The sequence below is a fragment of the Staurois parvus genome, unplaced genomic scaffold (genome assembly GCF_062004578.1).
Source record: "Staurois parvus isolate SC_StPar_1 unplaced genomic scaffold, SC_StPar_1.0 ptg000894l, whole genome shotgun sequence".
In the NCBI taxonomy this organism is placed as follows: Eukaryota; Metazoa; Chordata; class Amphibia; order Anura; family Ranidae; genus Staurois; species Staurois parvus.
The window spans coordinates 2,227,074-2,243,019 of record NW_028318690.1 but is presented as its reverse complement, the minus strand read 5'-3'; the positions used below and the strand labels follow the sequence as shown (position 1 = coordinate 2,243,019).

The 15,946-nt window shown below is 40.5% G+C and overlaps 1 protein-coding gene across 2 annotated transcripts in view; it reads left to right on the top strand.

Moving 5' to 3' along the window:
• ANXA7 (annexin A7) overlaps positions 1 to 15,946 on the top strand; it is a 54,659-nt gene that overhangs the window by 15,975 nt on the left and 22,738 nt on the right. For both annotated transcript variants that reach the window (XM_089656206.1, XM_089656205.1), the window contains exons 2-4: positions 8,173 to 8,227; positions 12,759 to 12,930; positions 13,623 to 13,907. In XM_089656206.1, coding sequence (XP_089512332.1) covers positions 8,174 to 8,227; positions 12,759 to 12,930; positions 13,623 to 13,907 — 511 coding nt within the window. In that variant the 5' untranslated portion in view covers position 8,173. The remainder of the gene's footprint in view (positions 1 to 8,172; positions 8,228 to 12,758; positions 12,931 to 13,622; positions 13,908 to 15,946) is intronic.

Sequence of the window (15,946 nt, the reverse complement as noted above, 5' to 3'; positions counted from 1 at the left end):
GCATTACTGAAATAAATGAACTTTTGCACGATATTCAAATTTTACGAGTTTCGTGTGTGTATGTATATATGTGTGTATGTGTGTGTATATATATATATATACGTGTGTGTATATATATATGTGTGTGTGTGTGTATATATATATATATATATATATATATATATATATATATATATATATATTCATTCATGACTTTCCTAATTAAACTTAATTGTTGACAATAGAATAGCATTAACATCTACTACTAAAATGTTCCAACTTTTACTAATATAAAAGCACCTGGTGATTGACAGCTGAGGCTGCGAATAGTGGCGTGAGTAGGACGCACGCACACCCCCTACCCAGAGATGCAAAATCACGTGTATTTATGTGATTTTGCGCACCCCTGTAGCAGTATTTCTGCTATAGGGCAGCCAGAAAGCGGTTAATTATGTTATTATTAAAAAGGTTATACATGAACGTCATGGTTGAAAAACACATTACATCAAATCCAAATATAATAAAACACATTCCATAGATTCGTGTATTTATAACTTTCATGTATTAAAGCAGAGCTCCAGTCCCCAGAAGAAATTTTTTTATTTTTTTTATTTTTAAAAAGCAGACCCAGGATTGCCTTTTAATTAACATTAACAATTGGATACAGTTATTACTGTAGTTATAGCCTTGTAGTTTCTTTTAAATATGTTAAACTTTACCTGGATCTCAGAAGCAGGCAGGCGCCATGATGGCTGTGGGCATCTGAAGCCCGCAAGTCTTCCTGGAGTTGGTGGTGCTGCCTATTCCAGCATGCACCACTCGATCTCGCGCCTGCACATTACTGACACTGCTCGGTGCTATACTACAGGTTGCCATAACAATAGCGGGGACAGCGGAAGTTCCCCACACGGAACTCCGGTAAAATGGTGCCAAACTCCTCCCAATCGCGGCATATCCTGTTTTTCGAAGTATAGTCAGTCACTAGGAACCCAAAGGACTCCTGGGATACAGGACCCGATATCCCAGGACACTTTGCGATTCGCCTTAACACGTCATCGCTTAGGGGACCGGAACTGCAGTCCTGAAACTTGATTCAAAGGTATTTCTAGTACGAAAAAAAAAAGTTTATCTAAATTGTGCTTTACAACACAGGTACAATGTAAATAGAGGCACTTTAAAAAATGGGTGGAACTCCACTTTAACCTTTTTAATAACATTATTAAACTTACTCGTAGACAGTAAAATAGCACTGACAGCTGCCAATAAAACGTTCAACTGCTGCTAATAAAAGCATTTACATTCCATTCAATGTTTAAACCAAAAGGGCATATGTTTTTAAAGTATAAATTCACCGCATCTCTAACTTGGAAATTTCTTTCCCAAAGCACCAATTCGGGCCTACATCCCCCATAGATGACATCCTCCTCCCACTTGGCCATAAACAAATTGGCCATACTGGGCCTGAATTTTCGCAAAATCCTGATGGCACACATATGACTATAGATCGGTTTACTCCCAATTGGCGTGATAGCCATACCAGATGGGAAATTTCCAAGGTAGAGACCCAGTGAATTTATGCTTTAAAAACATGTGCCCTTTTGGTTTAAACATTGAATGGAATGCTTTTATTAGTAGCAGTTGAACATTTTATTGGCAGCTGTCCGTGCTATTCTATTGTCTCCAGTTAAGTTTAATATTAAAAAGGTTAATGCATGAAAGTCATGAATACATGTATCTGGAATGTTTTATATTCTATTGTTTTTCAACCACAAGATGGCACTAATTTCTATATTTATAACCTCCTTTATTCATATAAATTTCATAGACCTTTAATTGTGATATCATTACTTTTATTCTTGTGTTTTCCAATCATTTATATTTGTTTTGATGGCTGGCGTTTTTCTCCTCTTTTGCCCTTTTTTTTGTTTCTCCAATTTATGGTTATAGCTTCTGATACATAGTATCAGAAGATACTAGATTGTAAGCTCCAAGGATCAGGCCCTCCTTTCCCTCTTGTATTGAACTGTATTGTTGCTGTATTGTCTCCCGTTATATTGTAAAGCGCTGAACCAATTGTTGGTGCTATATAAATCCTGTATAATAGTGGTTCCCGCTTCGGGGTGTTGTTTCTACATCCGGTTTAGCACAGAGTATTTGGTTTCCGGTCATTGGAGCACGGGTGGTTTCAGTGCGATTGTGCTTCCGCCTGGCGGGTATTTAATGTGCGATGAACATCGTTGGCCATGCCCCTGACCAGTTTTTTTTTTTTTTACTAAACGCGTTGGAGGGAGCTACGGCATATGACATCATCGCATCACGGATCGCAGCCATCTTCTTGGTTGGAAACCTCTTCTGATTTTATATGCTGAACTTCATTCACTGTTTGTACGTGTGCTACTTTCACTAAATTCCTGACTTCATTAATTACACAATGAAGTGGTTCTGCTTTTCTTTATGGGAGTATTTGATCATCCTCTTGCCTTAATACTATATACCGTGGAGCAAGTTGCAGTGTAAAAGAATCCAGTGAAGAGATCTTTTGGGATCCCCAGCCATCAATATATTTTTCATGTTCTGTTTTGGCTGTTTGACCGTTTCATCTGTGGTCATTGCTTTCCGGTAAGAGGCTGTGTGTGCTGACGGTGGAGGATTCCCTTTTTCTTCTGTGGTACTTTTGTCTCTTTGGACACAGGTTTCATATGATTTCCAGCTGCACTTTATGGACTTATCTTGACAACTGCACCTTCTATTATTTGCACTTTATATTTTAGATTTGTGGTATATTTTTTGTATGGTAATTAGCACTGCATCTTGTTATCATACAACCAAAATGCCAGTATGATTTGTTACCTATACTGAAGTGCTTTTGCATCATAGTTGCGCTCTGTGTTTGTTTTCTGAACAAGTTGGCCACTACCACCACTACTACTTCTAGAGCGTGTTGTTCGTAAACCGAATCACTGCTCTGCATTTGGTCTGAAGAACTGGCCTGTTGACTAAGGCCTCATGTATGCAAGAACTCCCCTAGATGTTAAGCTCTGCTGGCAGCAGAAAAATGCTAAATGCAGCAAAAATGCGTGGAAACTCGATACTGTGTTTTAGCTGCATTTAGCGCTTGGTCTTCTATTCATTTGATTGGCCAGAGTATTTTCCATTGACATGGATAAACGCCCAAGCGTTTTACATGCTTTTTTTTTGACCAAAACGTTTCTGTGCTAAACACAATTCTTCTGCGTTCAGGAGGGGAATGTTTACCTGCCCCTAAACTCTGTTGAAAGCCTGTGTGTAAACATTTTAAAATTCTATTGCCTTTGTGTCTTTTAGTTATTTTATATTACATGAAAGTATTTATACTGTGTTTTTTAACAGTAGTAACATACAATAGGGATTTGTGTTTTGGGTTTTTTTTTTAATAACTTTATTATTTTGTAGGTACATACTAAGTGCAGACAGAACATACAGCACTTTTCATAGGTCATTAAGTGACTGTTGTGACTAACAGCTGTAGATTTGGTTGTAATTTCCCTTTGCAAAGAAAGGGTTAGTCACAAAAAAAAGACATTTTTGCTTGCACATGATTGGATGATGGAAGTCAGCAGAGCTCCAATTCATTGAAGCTCTGGGGAAAATGTAGTATTCATGACTGAAAAAACCCCAAAAAGAACAGATAAATTAAATATATAACAGCTGGTTTCCGACTCTTCCAGGAACTGGAAGGCTGTGCACAGGAGGTTGGTAAACAATGGCAATTATTAGATGGCTGTTGGAAACTAGATCTACTACATGTACTTAAAGACAGAAAGTGAGAGGGAGGAGTGAGAACACAAGAGGTAAGACAGGTGTGAGAGGAGGTACTCCACCAACCAGGCCTGGTGCCAAGTTTAGAGGTGTGTTTAATTGTAAGCCATCATAGAAAAATGATATTTCAGACGGGTGATAGGCAGGTTTCATGAACGGCAAAGATATTTAGGAAAGGGTTTTTTTTTCTGTTCTCATGACATTGTCATGGGGACTGAAATCTTGATAAAATTCAAAACTTTTTATTGGCACAATAAGAGGAATTGAATAGAATAAAATGTTTGTTTTTATTAAGTAATGTTTTTTTAAGCATTTTTCAAACCATAAATACAAAATAAAGAAATAGAACACAATGGGGTTTGTTTACTGAAGCATGCAAAATTAGGTGCACTTCTGCACAGAAACCAATCCGCTTCCAGGTTTTATTGCCAAAGCTTAATTGAACAAGCTGAGGTTAGAAGCTGATTGGCTGCCATGCACAGGTGCACCAGATTCTGAGGGAACCAGTTTTAGTAAATTGACACCAATCTGTTCCTCATACAAGGCAGTAATAATCCCCACTGTCAACCACGTGCAGTAACATAATTCAGGTTATATAAATCTCAATCTACAACTGATATACCATATTGAGCAGAGTTTTTAGGATGGAAAATGCATTTTTCCACTTGACATGTCCACAGTACATATTAGTTTTGGTAAATTAATAACACCATCAATGAGACGGGCTTGAAAGTATGGAAGTGACTGAAGCTATTGCAGTGGCAGACAACCATGGGGACCACTTTTTTTTTTTTTTTTTTTTTTTTTTTTTTTATATATCTTTGGACAACCACTGTTTTGATAAGTTAGTTTTTCTCTTAGATGGCATTAACAGCATTGTGAGATTTTAAAAAGGAAGAAGGGTTATGTGACAGCCTTCCTTGTGCAATTAACTTGTGAGCAGGAAACAATAACTATATCTGTAATAATATGGACATTGGAGGTTCCCCATCCTTGGGGGTGATGCTCGAGAGATATATTTTCAGATCAAAAGATAGCTAAACTAAAAAATGACTGACTTGAGACACATCCATGCCTTGATGTCCCCTCTAGGGAAAGAAAGTGGAAGTGCTAATGATTTTAGTAACTTCTGGTTTCAGATCCTCCATTTCCTAGTTGGGGGAACATCTAACCGAACAGATCTGTGCTCGGTTAGATACTGTAAAGGGCAGGGGAGACATTGGGGTCTGTTAGGCCCCTTATGTCTCCATAAAGAGTAAATGTCATCTCCCCAATGCTATCACATGGGTGTTTTGTTAATCATTTGTGATAGCATAAATAAATAAATAAGTTAACCACTTGACCTCTCAAAGGTTTTACCCCTTCATGACCAAGCTATTTTTTGCAATTCAGCACTGTGCTACTTTAACTGGCATTTGTGTGGTCATGCAACACTATGATCAAATTTTTATATAATTTCCTTTTCACACAAATATAGCTTTCTTTTGGTGTTGTTTGATTACCATTGGATTTTTATTTATTTTTTGTGTGCTATAAACTAAAAAAGGCACATTATGAAAATAAATATGTTCTACTTTCACTGATTACACCTATGCAATAAAATCAATGTCTTCATAAATTTAGGCCAAAATGTATTCTTCTGCATGTCCAATAAGTGATTATTTGGTTTGTGTGAAAGTTGTAGGGTCTACAAACTATGGTATATGTACTGTATTTGAAAATGTAACATGTCTAATGTACCAATGGCTGATCTCATTTCTTGAGCCAGGACATGAGGTATTTATAAGTGTAATGGTGAGTTTTTTGAAGTTGTAGGTTTTTTTTTGTCACAATTATTTGGAAAATGAAGTACTATTTCTTTTATTTTATTTATTTTTTTCATTTTACATACTGTCATCAGTGCAGTACAGCATCATCTTATGACTGGTATAGTGAGGATCTTTTTTCTTAATTACATTTTTAAAAACCTTTTTTCCTAAACTATTTTTTGTTTTTATATTTTTAACATACTTTCATCAGGGTGAGTCAGTGTCACCATAGTGACACTGCTATGCTGAGGGGGGGGGGGGGGGTGATTTTGTCAATATTGGGACACTATTACATTTTAAAAAGGAACTGCCTTTTTGGAGCAGTTCTATTTGCTGGATTCCACGTCAGAACTTAACAAAACCTCCTAAAGCCTTGTGCACATGAGCCAAACCAGCCAACTTTCACTCTGTGCGTACAGCTGTCTGTTCTACAGAAGAAAAAAAAACAAACAAAATTGATGCATAAAACAAAGTCCAAAATAAATTCCAAAAATATGTGCAAAATCACTCTTGAATGGTGGTCAGGTTTGTTTACAAAGAAGACCCTCAGCAACCCCGGAGGGCAAATGCTTACCTTCTAGGTTGCCTCTGCTCTACAATGGTCAAATAAGCAGATGTCAAGCACCAGTACCCAGAGGCTACAAGGTCCAAATAAACCAGATTCAGCTCATATACTAGACAAAGCCCAGCTCAACCTCTGCCTCAATCCGTTTTTTCTTTTCTGTTTTTATATATATATATATATATATATATATATATATATTTTTTTATTAATAAGCAGGTTTATACTTGCCTCCTCTTCTCTGGTTCCCTGCTGGTGCTCCTTGCTTCTCCTGTTTTTGGAGAGCCACTATAGGAAGCCACTTCCTATCTTGGCACAACTGCATGCTCGATCCTGAGCCATGCCACAGACAGCAAAGCTTGGCTCCAAGCCCCCCCCCCTTTTTCTCCTGCTTCCTCGTCACAGAATTTGACAGCAGCAGGAGCCAATGGCTATTGCTGCTCTTAGCAAAGCCTGTTAGAGTGGGAGAAGGGGAGAGCTGCTGCAGATGGGCACAGCACTGGATTAAGGGCTTACGTATAATGGGGGAACTACTACATAAGCATTTTTACCATAATGCAAGGAATGCAATGAAGTAAAATGTTTAGGCTTTACAACCACTCTAGGTCTCCATGGATGATATCAAAATGAAAAGTGAACACTGCGCTTAGGCTAAACCAATATAAAGGCAGCCACCACAAACAGTTCTGATACCACAGATGAAAATATTATATAAATAAAGTGCAGAGCTGGATACGTAATCGGGAGGGCTAAAAGAAGAAATGACAGACCTTAGTGCTCACTGTAAACACTAAAACACTTTTATTAAAAAAACAATGTACTCACACATACACGTCAAATAAAAGCACCTTCCGAGATCTTCAAAGTGTTGCCGAAAGGCAGTGCTGTCTGGGATGAGAAAGCTTATAGTGGTAGTAAAGTGAAATTCTCAAAAACCGCTGACAGGCAGGGTTTTTATGACAGAAGAGACCCTAGAGGTCTCTTCTGTCATAAATGTCCCCCTCTGCCTGTCAGCGGATAATGTGATCTGAGCCACACATGCACAGCTCAGACCACGTTTATGGCCTGCTCTGAATACCGTGGCAATGTGACTCCTGTGCACCTCAGCCCGGCCAATCAAGCGTCCAAGAATTTGAAACCCAGAAGGAAGACCAGGTGAAGATGGAAGCCGCTGGGGACCAAGGAGAGTCATATCAGTGCAGTGCTAGAGGGCTCCGTTTGTAGGCAAGTCTGTCGTAATGTACCAGTATGCAGTGCATATTGGTACATTATGACTTCAACCTACTGCTGGACCTATTTTTTTTTTTTTTTTTTCCCTTTGTTACATAAACTTTAATATCGCAGTAGTAAACTCAAACCCCTCTTGCTCAGTTTGTCTATTCAGGAATGCTGTAACTCTGTACAGTGTCCCTGATGTATGCATTTTTGGATTTTTTAGTTTTTGATTGTGTTCTGTATATAAATTATTATTTTTGTCTTTTTTTTTTTTTTTTTTTTTTGTGTGTGGTTCACTGCAATATATTTGTATAGCTACAAATTTATGATATCAATAGTTTATATTGAGCACCGCACAATTTTGGATGATATCACATTTTTATTAGCACATACATTTGGATCGTAGGTGGATAATGCAGCACGTTTATTATCAATTTATATATTTTTGGCGCATGCAGCTTATATCTTTTATTAGGGCTGTTGCACAACTTGTACAATTTTTTTTTTTTCTGCCCCATGGGTTCATGCTGTTTTGTAGTCTGATTTTTGGTGTACTAGGTAAGTGGTGATAGGGGAACACTTTTTATAGCTTAGAGAAGGCTGAAGGTGTCTTTAGTTGTAACAGAAACCTTTGGTGCATAGAAAATGCCGGATAAACATGTTGAGTGATGTGTATATTTTGCATTATACACACTGTAGATCATTAAAACAGCTGTGTATGGCAATTAAATGAACTTGCTGATATTTAGTTTCTCTATGTACAAATGTACCATATTTATATATATATTTTTTTTCTTATTTGTACTACAGAATGGCATACCCATATCAGCAGCCATCCGGGTTCCCTGGTTACCCAGGCTATCCAGTAAGTCTTTTCAAAATGTGTTTGCTATTACTTCTAGTGCTGTAAACTGCATAATTTTTACTTACACTTTAGTTATTGCATCACTTGAAATTTCAACATAAACGTCACCTCTGTCTTCTGACATGTAACTAGCATACAAGTGTGTGCATATATGGAAGCATGTACTGTGTAACATTTCTACTAGTGACAAGGAATAGATGTGTCCTTAGGCTGAGTGTATCAAAGTATTACCTATTCTAAACGTATGGAGAAAATGGTTTAACTGTATATGAAGCAATAAGAAAAGATCAAGCTATGCAACAAACTGTTTTGTAGAATATAGTCTCCTGTGTGAGCATAAGACTGGAAAATATGTCACACTGTAAGACAGTGGTTCACTAAAGGCAAATAGTCTGGGCACTTGCAAGTGCAGTTGCTCTAGATCCCAAGTGGATCATGCAATGTAAATTAAAAAAAACAGCATTTTTGCTTGCTCATGTTTGGATGATAGAAATCAGCATAGCTTTCCCTCATTTCAGCCACTTACCTGTCCCTCGGTCCCACGGTGTGTCCCCTACAGCCCATTTCACTGGCCGTCCTGTATTCCAGGAGGCCGGCATCTTCAGTGTGGGCACTCGGCTGTGATAGCTTGCGGCTTCACAGCCGGGTACCCACTGCGCATGCGCGAGTAGCTGTCACATGTCCCAAAAGACTACAGGGAGGGAGGACACCTTCTGTTTGCGATCGCCTAGGTGATCAGACTGGAAGTGGGTACCTGTCAAATTCGGGTGACCCGCTCCCCCCCGCCCCCCAAAGGTGCCAATCCTTTAAGGACTGCTCCCCATTTAAGCGGAACTTCCCCTTTTGGGTGGAGCTCCTCTTTAAAGGCTAAAAGTTATATACTCACAAACAATAAAAGCATTAAGACCATAGCAAGTTTCCAACAGAACGACCAGCACTGATAACGCCGCTCCTGAAAGACCAAGCGTTTCAAGGGTGTCCCTTTTTCATCAGAGCCAAAAGTCTGCTAGACACTATGTTTTATATATTAACTGGGTATCAAAGGTTAAGCCCATGGCCCCGCCTTCAACTAGTGAAGGGGCTGGGTTGTGGCCAATAATAATTCTAAGCCAACATAGTATGGCATGATATCGTTTGAGCCATCGGCTGCCTGGGTCTCTGCCTCCTCATTGACTGAGACAGCAAACGGGAGCCATTGGCTCCTGCTGATGTCAATCACAGCTAGTCAGTCAATGAGGAGAGAGGAAGGGCGGGACCAAGCTGCCGCTCCATGTGTGAATGGACACATGGAGCAGCGGGTGCCCCCATAGCAAGCTGCTTGTTGTGGGGGCATCTGACAGAAAGGAGGAGCCAAGAGAGCCTGTGGGGGACCAGAGAAGAGGAGGATCCACACTGCTCTGTGCAAAACCACTGCACACAGCAGGTAAGTATAGACATGTTTGTTGTTTTATGGAAAAAAAGATGAACCTTTTAGAGTCACTTTAAATAGTGTCTCGGTTAATGCACAAGGCTGGTGCGTGCCCTCTCTTGTTCTTTCGTGCAGTGTTCATGGATTCCCCAGTCCGGTAACAAGAGGGCAGCAAGGCCAAGTGGTTTCAGAAAACCTTGACCTGGGTTATGTGCTGGAGATGCCTAGAGAAATTTTTCCCAAAAGGATTGGTGCCATACCTTAGCGCAGAAGCATTATTGTATTAAGCTTGTGTTTTATATGCTTTTGGAGGGCATTTCTGAACTGTAATGGTCTTGCAGACACATGTGAATCCTTCCACTGGAATACATTGGATTCCTGGCTCAGCTGAAGTTAAAATGCTGTGTGAATCATGTTCTGAGCAAATATGATAAAGAGTTCCTCATGCATTAAGCTTTATTTCCTTACTATACTCCCACAATGATTGCCAAATCAGCCCCACTCCCTCCCTCATGTACAAATAAGTGGACAGCTAACCTCAGTGTCACCCTTGAGAAAGAGGATTGGGACAAAATCTGGGCCACAACAAAGTCTTGCTCATTAAATGTTGCAGCCATTGAAACAAACAAAAAAGTTCTGTCTTGTTATACCCGGTCCTGGCTAGGAGAAAAAAACGTTTGTCCTCAGATACCCATCCTCCTGGGAAAACACCTTCCCGTCTAGTGGACCTGCCATTTGGGCTGAAGTCTCACATGATGTCCAGTCTCCTTGGCTTCAGTATACAGACTGACCCATCTGTGGCACTCCTAAAAATTAAAACCCAAAAAACAACCTGTGTGATATCCCTAACTTTTATTTCTCGTTACAATACAATGCCACTTACAACTCTTTACAGCTGCAAAACAGACAATAACCAAGGCCTGGAGAACCCTTAAGCTGGCCATAGATGGATTGAGATTTGGCCGGTCCTGCAGGGATCAGACAAATTTTAATCCATCTATGGCTGTTCCTATTCAACTGCAGCACTGATCAGTGTATTCCAATAGTGGAGGAGTCTGAATACAATACCACAGCAGCGCCCACTGGTTGCTTGAAAAAAAAAAAACTGATCTATGTATGCCCAGCTTAAGTTTCTTCTTTCCTTCTTTAAAAAAAAAAATGGTGTGGGGGTCCACCCCCCAAAATCCATACCAGATCCTTATCCAAGCATGCAACCCGGCAGGTCAGGAGAGGGGGGGGGGGGGGGATGAGTGAGCACCACCATGTTGATGAGGGACAAGGGCCTCTTCCCCACAATCCTGGCCGGTGGTTGTGAGGGGCTGCAGGCAGGGGGCTTATCGGAATCTGGAAGCCCCCTTTAACAAGGGGGCCCCCAGACCCGGCTTCCCCCTATGTGAATGAGTATGGGGTACATGGTCCCACTACTGATTCACGAAAAGCGTAGTGTGAAAAAATACAGGACACTGTCTTTAACAAGTCCTTTATTAAAAGAATGTCCCCCGCAGTAGAACCAACGTCAATCACGATGCCCACCACCGCCCCGAAAAAAGAATTAAAAAAAAAAAAAAGAAAAGTTCCGACGATGGCTCCCTCCGTCTGCCTGCTCCGGTGGTTTGACAGTTCTTAACTATGTAAGGAGCGGGGCCACCTGGGGACATTACCCATGTGATCCCACCCCATGTGACATCAATGTCCTGTCTCTTTTTACACTACACTTTTTTTTGTGAATCAGTAGCGGGACCATGTACCCTATACTCATATACATGGGGGGGGGGGGTCTGGGGAGTTCCCCTCAAAATCCGTACCAGACTCGAAGGGCTTAGTATGGATGGGAGGGGGGACCCCACACCGTTTTATTTATTTTTTTTTAATTGCCAGCAATTCTTTTACTTTAAACTGTCAGTGGGGAACCCCACTGACGGCTGAAACATTAGCACATGGTTGTCACTATGAAAACACCGCATGACTTGATAAAATAAGTCATGCGGTATTTTTGTAGCGTTTACTTTTTTCTGACCTCCGGAACGGATTAATTGGTTTTCAATGCATTCCTGTGGGAAACTGCGTTTCGGTTTATGAATTTTTCGCGATACGAAAAGTATATTAAATTTGTGAACAGAGGTATGCCTGTACGTGTTTCTTCTATGGAGTTTGGTATCAAAAGCAGAACTACTACTCTCTTTACTGATGAAACTACACTCAGTAACAATAATACAATGAACAAGAAAATGCTGTGTGTAGCTCATAGCTGACTTGAGAGACTTGCTTCTGAGACCATGGCCTCTTGTCCCCCACTTCCGTTTTTCCCATTATTGTTACATTGTATTGTTGACGTTAAATCAGTATTAAATCCAAAAGCAAACCTTTATTATATTGCAGCTTACCAGTTATTAGATATGGTGGCTGTATTGGTTTTCTTTTTTCTGTTTTCATCTGGTGATCCAGCCAGTAAATCCTGTTATTTTTCAAAAGAACAATCTCTTGCAGATTTATTGGTTATAGGGATGAGGCAAACCATTTAACACTGGCAGGGATGTTTACAATGATCAGCCTTTATTTACAGTACTGTTCAAAATTTTGAGGCTCATTCACATCTGGCGATTTGGATCACGGGCTGAATTGCTGAGATTCCGCCACGATTCCAATTTGCGTTGCAATAGTGGCAAACCAGTATACAGCTTGAGTCAATGTCTCCTTCCATCACAAGATGATTGCACAAATGCTTTCAAACTTTGTGGGTAACTGAATTACTAAAGCCACTGTTCTATAATCTGTACATTGTGCCCTTATGGTTCCAACTCTGAGTCATCTGCATGTCAGACATTTCTTACTGATGTCTGATATGAAACTTGTGAAAGGGCTGGACATCTGTTGTCAGCACAGAACCTGTATAACAATGGAGAGAAGTGGGTAATATTTTCATGTTCTACAGAATTTAGACACCAGGCTGTCCTTTATCTACTCAAGTTTGTTGCTGAACTACCAATTTTGTTTAAACCAAATAGTTAATTCCTGGGATAGTTGTGTGATATATACTGTGATGTGTTGTTTTCAACTTGATTCCGGTTGATAATTTGCTGTATGATCTAGCTTCTAGTAAGACTCGTGTGATCTGTTTTGTAGACTGCTGACCCTGCATATGCTCCTGGTGGCCAGCAAGGATTTCCTGGTGGGCAATATCCACCAGCTGGTGGAGGCGCATACCCACCAGCAGCTGGAGGTGGATACCCACAGCCTGGTGGATACCCTGCTGCTGGTGGCTATCCTGGTGGGATGCCTTCCTATCCTCCTCAAGGTATATTTGTTATATATACTGTATATGGGTTTGTGGTTAAAAAACAAAAATGTATTCTATGTAATTATTATTTTTTTTTCCCCATTTCACTTGCTTCTGCTCTACTGCAAGTGAACCTATTGCAAGTCTGGGCTATCTGGCCATGTTGAATTGTGCATAAGATATGCAGAGTTTAGCCTCAACAACTGCATGATCAAATGGATCAGTAGACCTAGATATCTAGGCAGCCTAAATTATTCAAGTTTTCTACTACCCCTTCTGCCACCTGGCTGTTTAATACTTGTTCCTCGGCCAAATCATTGACCAGTATGGATACTTGGGAGGCAGGAGAGAATTTTGGCTGCCTGTTTTTTGGAATTGCTTTCTGGCATGTGGTTTTCACTGAAGGCAACCACATTTGTGTGATTCTTTTTTTTCATGTGCCCAGCTTAACTTGCCCTGGTTTGTGATCTGTTAATTGCAATGGGTTTTCTAGTAATTGTGTCCTATTCTTTTTGTGGTATGTATGCATATGCTTAGTACGTTGGTTGTACCCCATTATCCCTGTAAAAAAAGAGTACACAGATTGGTTTTTCCTGTGTAAAAAGTAAACTGTCAGAGTGTGCTATTATTTGTGCTCTTTTCCTTATTTTACCCATGATATTTTAACCTGATCTACTTCTCTCTCCCTACCCAATCCCCCCCATCTTTAGGTCCTGGATATGGAGCCCCAGGTCAAGGTGCAGGATATGGAGCTCCTCCCGGTGCGCCTGGTTATGGACCACCAGGTGGAGCCCCTGGCTATGGTGGACCTGGTTTCGGTGCCCCACCTGGCGGATTTGGAGCGCCAGCAGGAGGACAGTATGGGGCTGGAGGATACAGTGCTCCACCAGGTGGTGTCCCTGCAGCCGGTGGGTATGGTGCACCACCTGGTGGGGCTCCAGGATATGGAGGATACCAGCAACCTGCTGCTCAGAGCTATGGGGGAGGCGCACCAGGTAAGGGGACTAGTATATCAAATATTATAGACAGGACCAGTAGAAATTTTTTTTTTTCTTTTTCAAATACCTCTACTTCCCTGACGATTAGTTAGTGTTACTGAATGCACAGCAGTAAAATCCTTTTTTCTCAGATTTTTTCCCCTTCTTCCAGTGTCCCACTCTTATCTCCTGATAAGATATATCTTGTGGAGTCACTCTAGCAATACACACCAAACTGAGCATGTGCAGAGGTGTGGTTTTTTTTGTTTTTTTTTTGTTTTGTTTTTTGTTTGTTTTTTTTTGAGCGAGTGCATGTGATCAGCACAAAGCCAATCAGCACTGCCCAGACAGGTCAGGGTTCTGCATCCTCTTAGAGCAGAATGAAAACTCCTACAAGCTTTAACATTTGCTTTGCTGCACACCGATAGAAGTTACAAGATTGCTCTAACTGCTGATAAGAAGAGGTATTTAGCAGTTTATATTTACTAAAATAATTACTCTTCTATGTTCTGTGTACTGTGGGAGACCAGATATAGTGAATGAAGGGTCCTGGGTTTAGTAACACTTTAAATCCCCCAAATTGCATATAGATTTTCTGACAGTAGAGACCCTGGAGAATAAAATGGTGGTAGGTCACAGTCTTGTGTTGGATGTACACTGAGCTGCACAGCAATTTTAGTGCACACAAACACATATTACCCAGTTTTGGTGAAAAGTGTGGTAGTGAATAGAATAGATCCCAAACATGCAAAGTCTTAAAATTGCGAGCACCAGTGAAACTGACAAACTTCAGTGCCCAAAATCGCCAAAGGTGTATAGTGACAGGTCTATTGGACCCCTAATGTCTCCCCAGCACTCCACTGAAACTAATAGAGCACAGATCGCACTCCGCTATCTTCTTCACAGCAGCCAGGACAGCAAAAACCAGAAGTTGCACCCAGGATCTTACTAGCTAGAAGAGGTCAGCGAACAGACATTTGCTGGGTCTGCCTCCCCCCTACTTGACAACACCTACTATATGGGTCCCAGGCCAGCTGGAGGGATAGTGGAGACTGGGATACATGGGGGGGCTGATGCAAATTCCAGTGGCCCATGGAAACGACAGTTGGCTTGTGACATTTATATGATGTTTTTTCTAGAGCAGCAGGGAAGAGTTATAAGACCCCCTGCTGCGCCGCCAACAGTTGACATATGTCAATGGTAGTGAAAGGGTTAAGACTATTTTTGTGTTTTTTTTTTTTTTGTTTTGTGGTTTTTGTTTTTTTTCCAAATCCCTTCCTTTTAACCACTTGCCCTCCAGAGGATTTACTCCCCTTCATGACCAGGCCATTTATACCTAAATGAAATTCATGTCCTTTTTTTCACACAAATAGAACTTTCTTTTGGTGGTATTTGATTGCCTCTGCGGTTTTTATTTTTTGCGCCATAAACAAGAGACTGACAATTTTTAAAAAATCCCTTATTTTTGACTTTTTGCTATAAAACATATCCAGTAAAAATTTTTAAAAAAATCTAATTTCTTAAATTTAGGCCATAATGTATTCTGTTACCTGTCTTTGCTAAAAAAAAATCCCAATACATGTAAATTAGTTTACGTGAAAGTTATAGCGTCTACAAATGGCGGGGTGTGTGTAATATATACTGTAATTTTTAAAAAAAATTTTATACTAGTAATGGTGGCGATTAGCAACTTATAGTGGGACTGCGGCAGACATTCTGACACTAACTGACACTGACTAACTGCAACTTACATCCCTAGTGACACTAATACAGTGATCAGTGCTAGGAAAAAAAAGCACTGACACTGTACTAATGACACTGGGCAGGAAGGGGTTAACATCTGGGGCGATCAAAGGGTTAACTGTGTGCTGTTTTAATGTGTGTGCTTTACTGTGTAAGCACGCTGCTTTTTATTGCTCTGCTGTGCAGAGCAAAACAAAGCAGCATGCTGGAGCTGACAGGGGAGAGATCTGTATTGCTTACATACAGACCTCTCCTCTGTCAGTGTTCATCGGCGATCGCCAGGTGCCAGCGGGAAATCTCCGGCTGGGACCTGC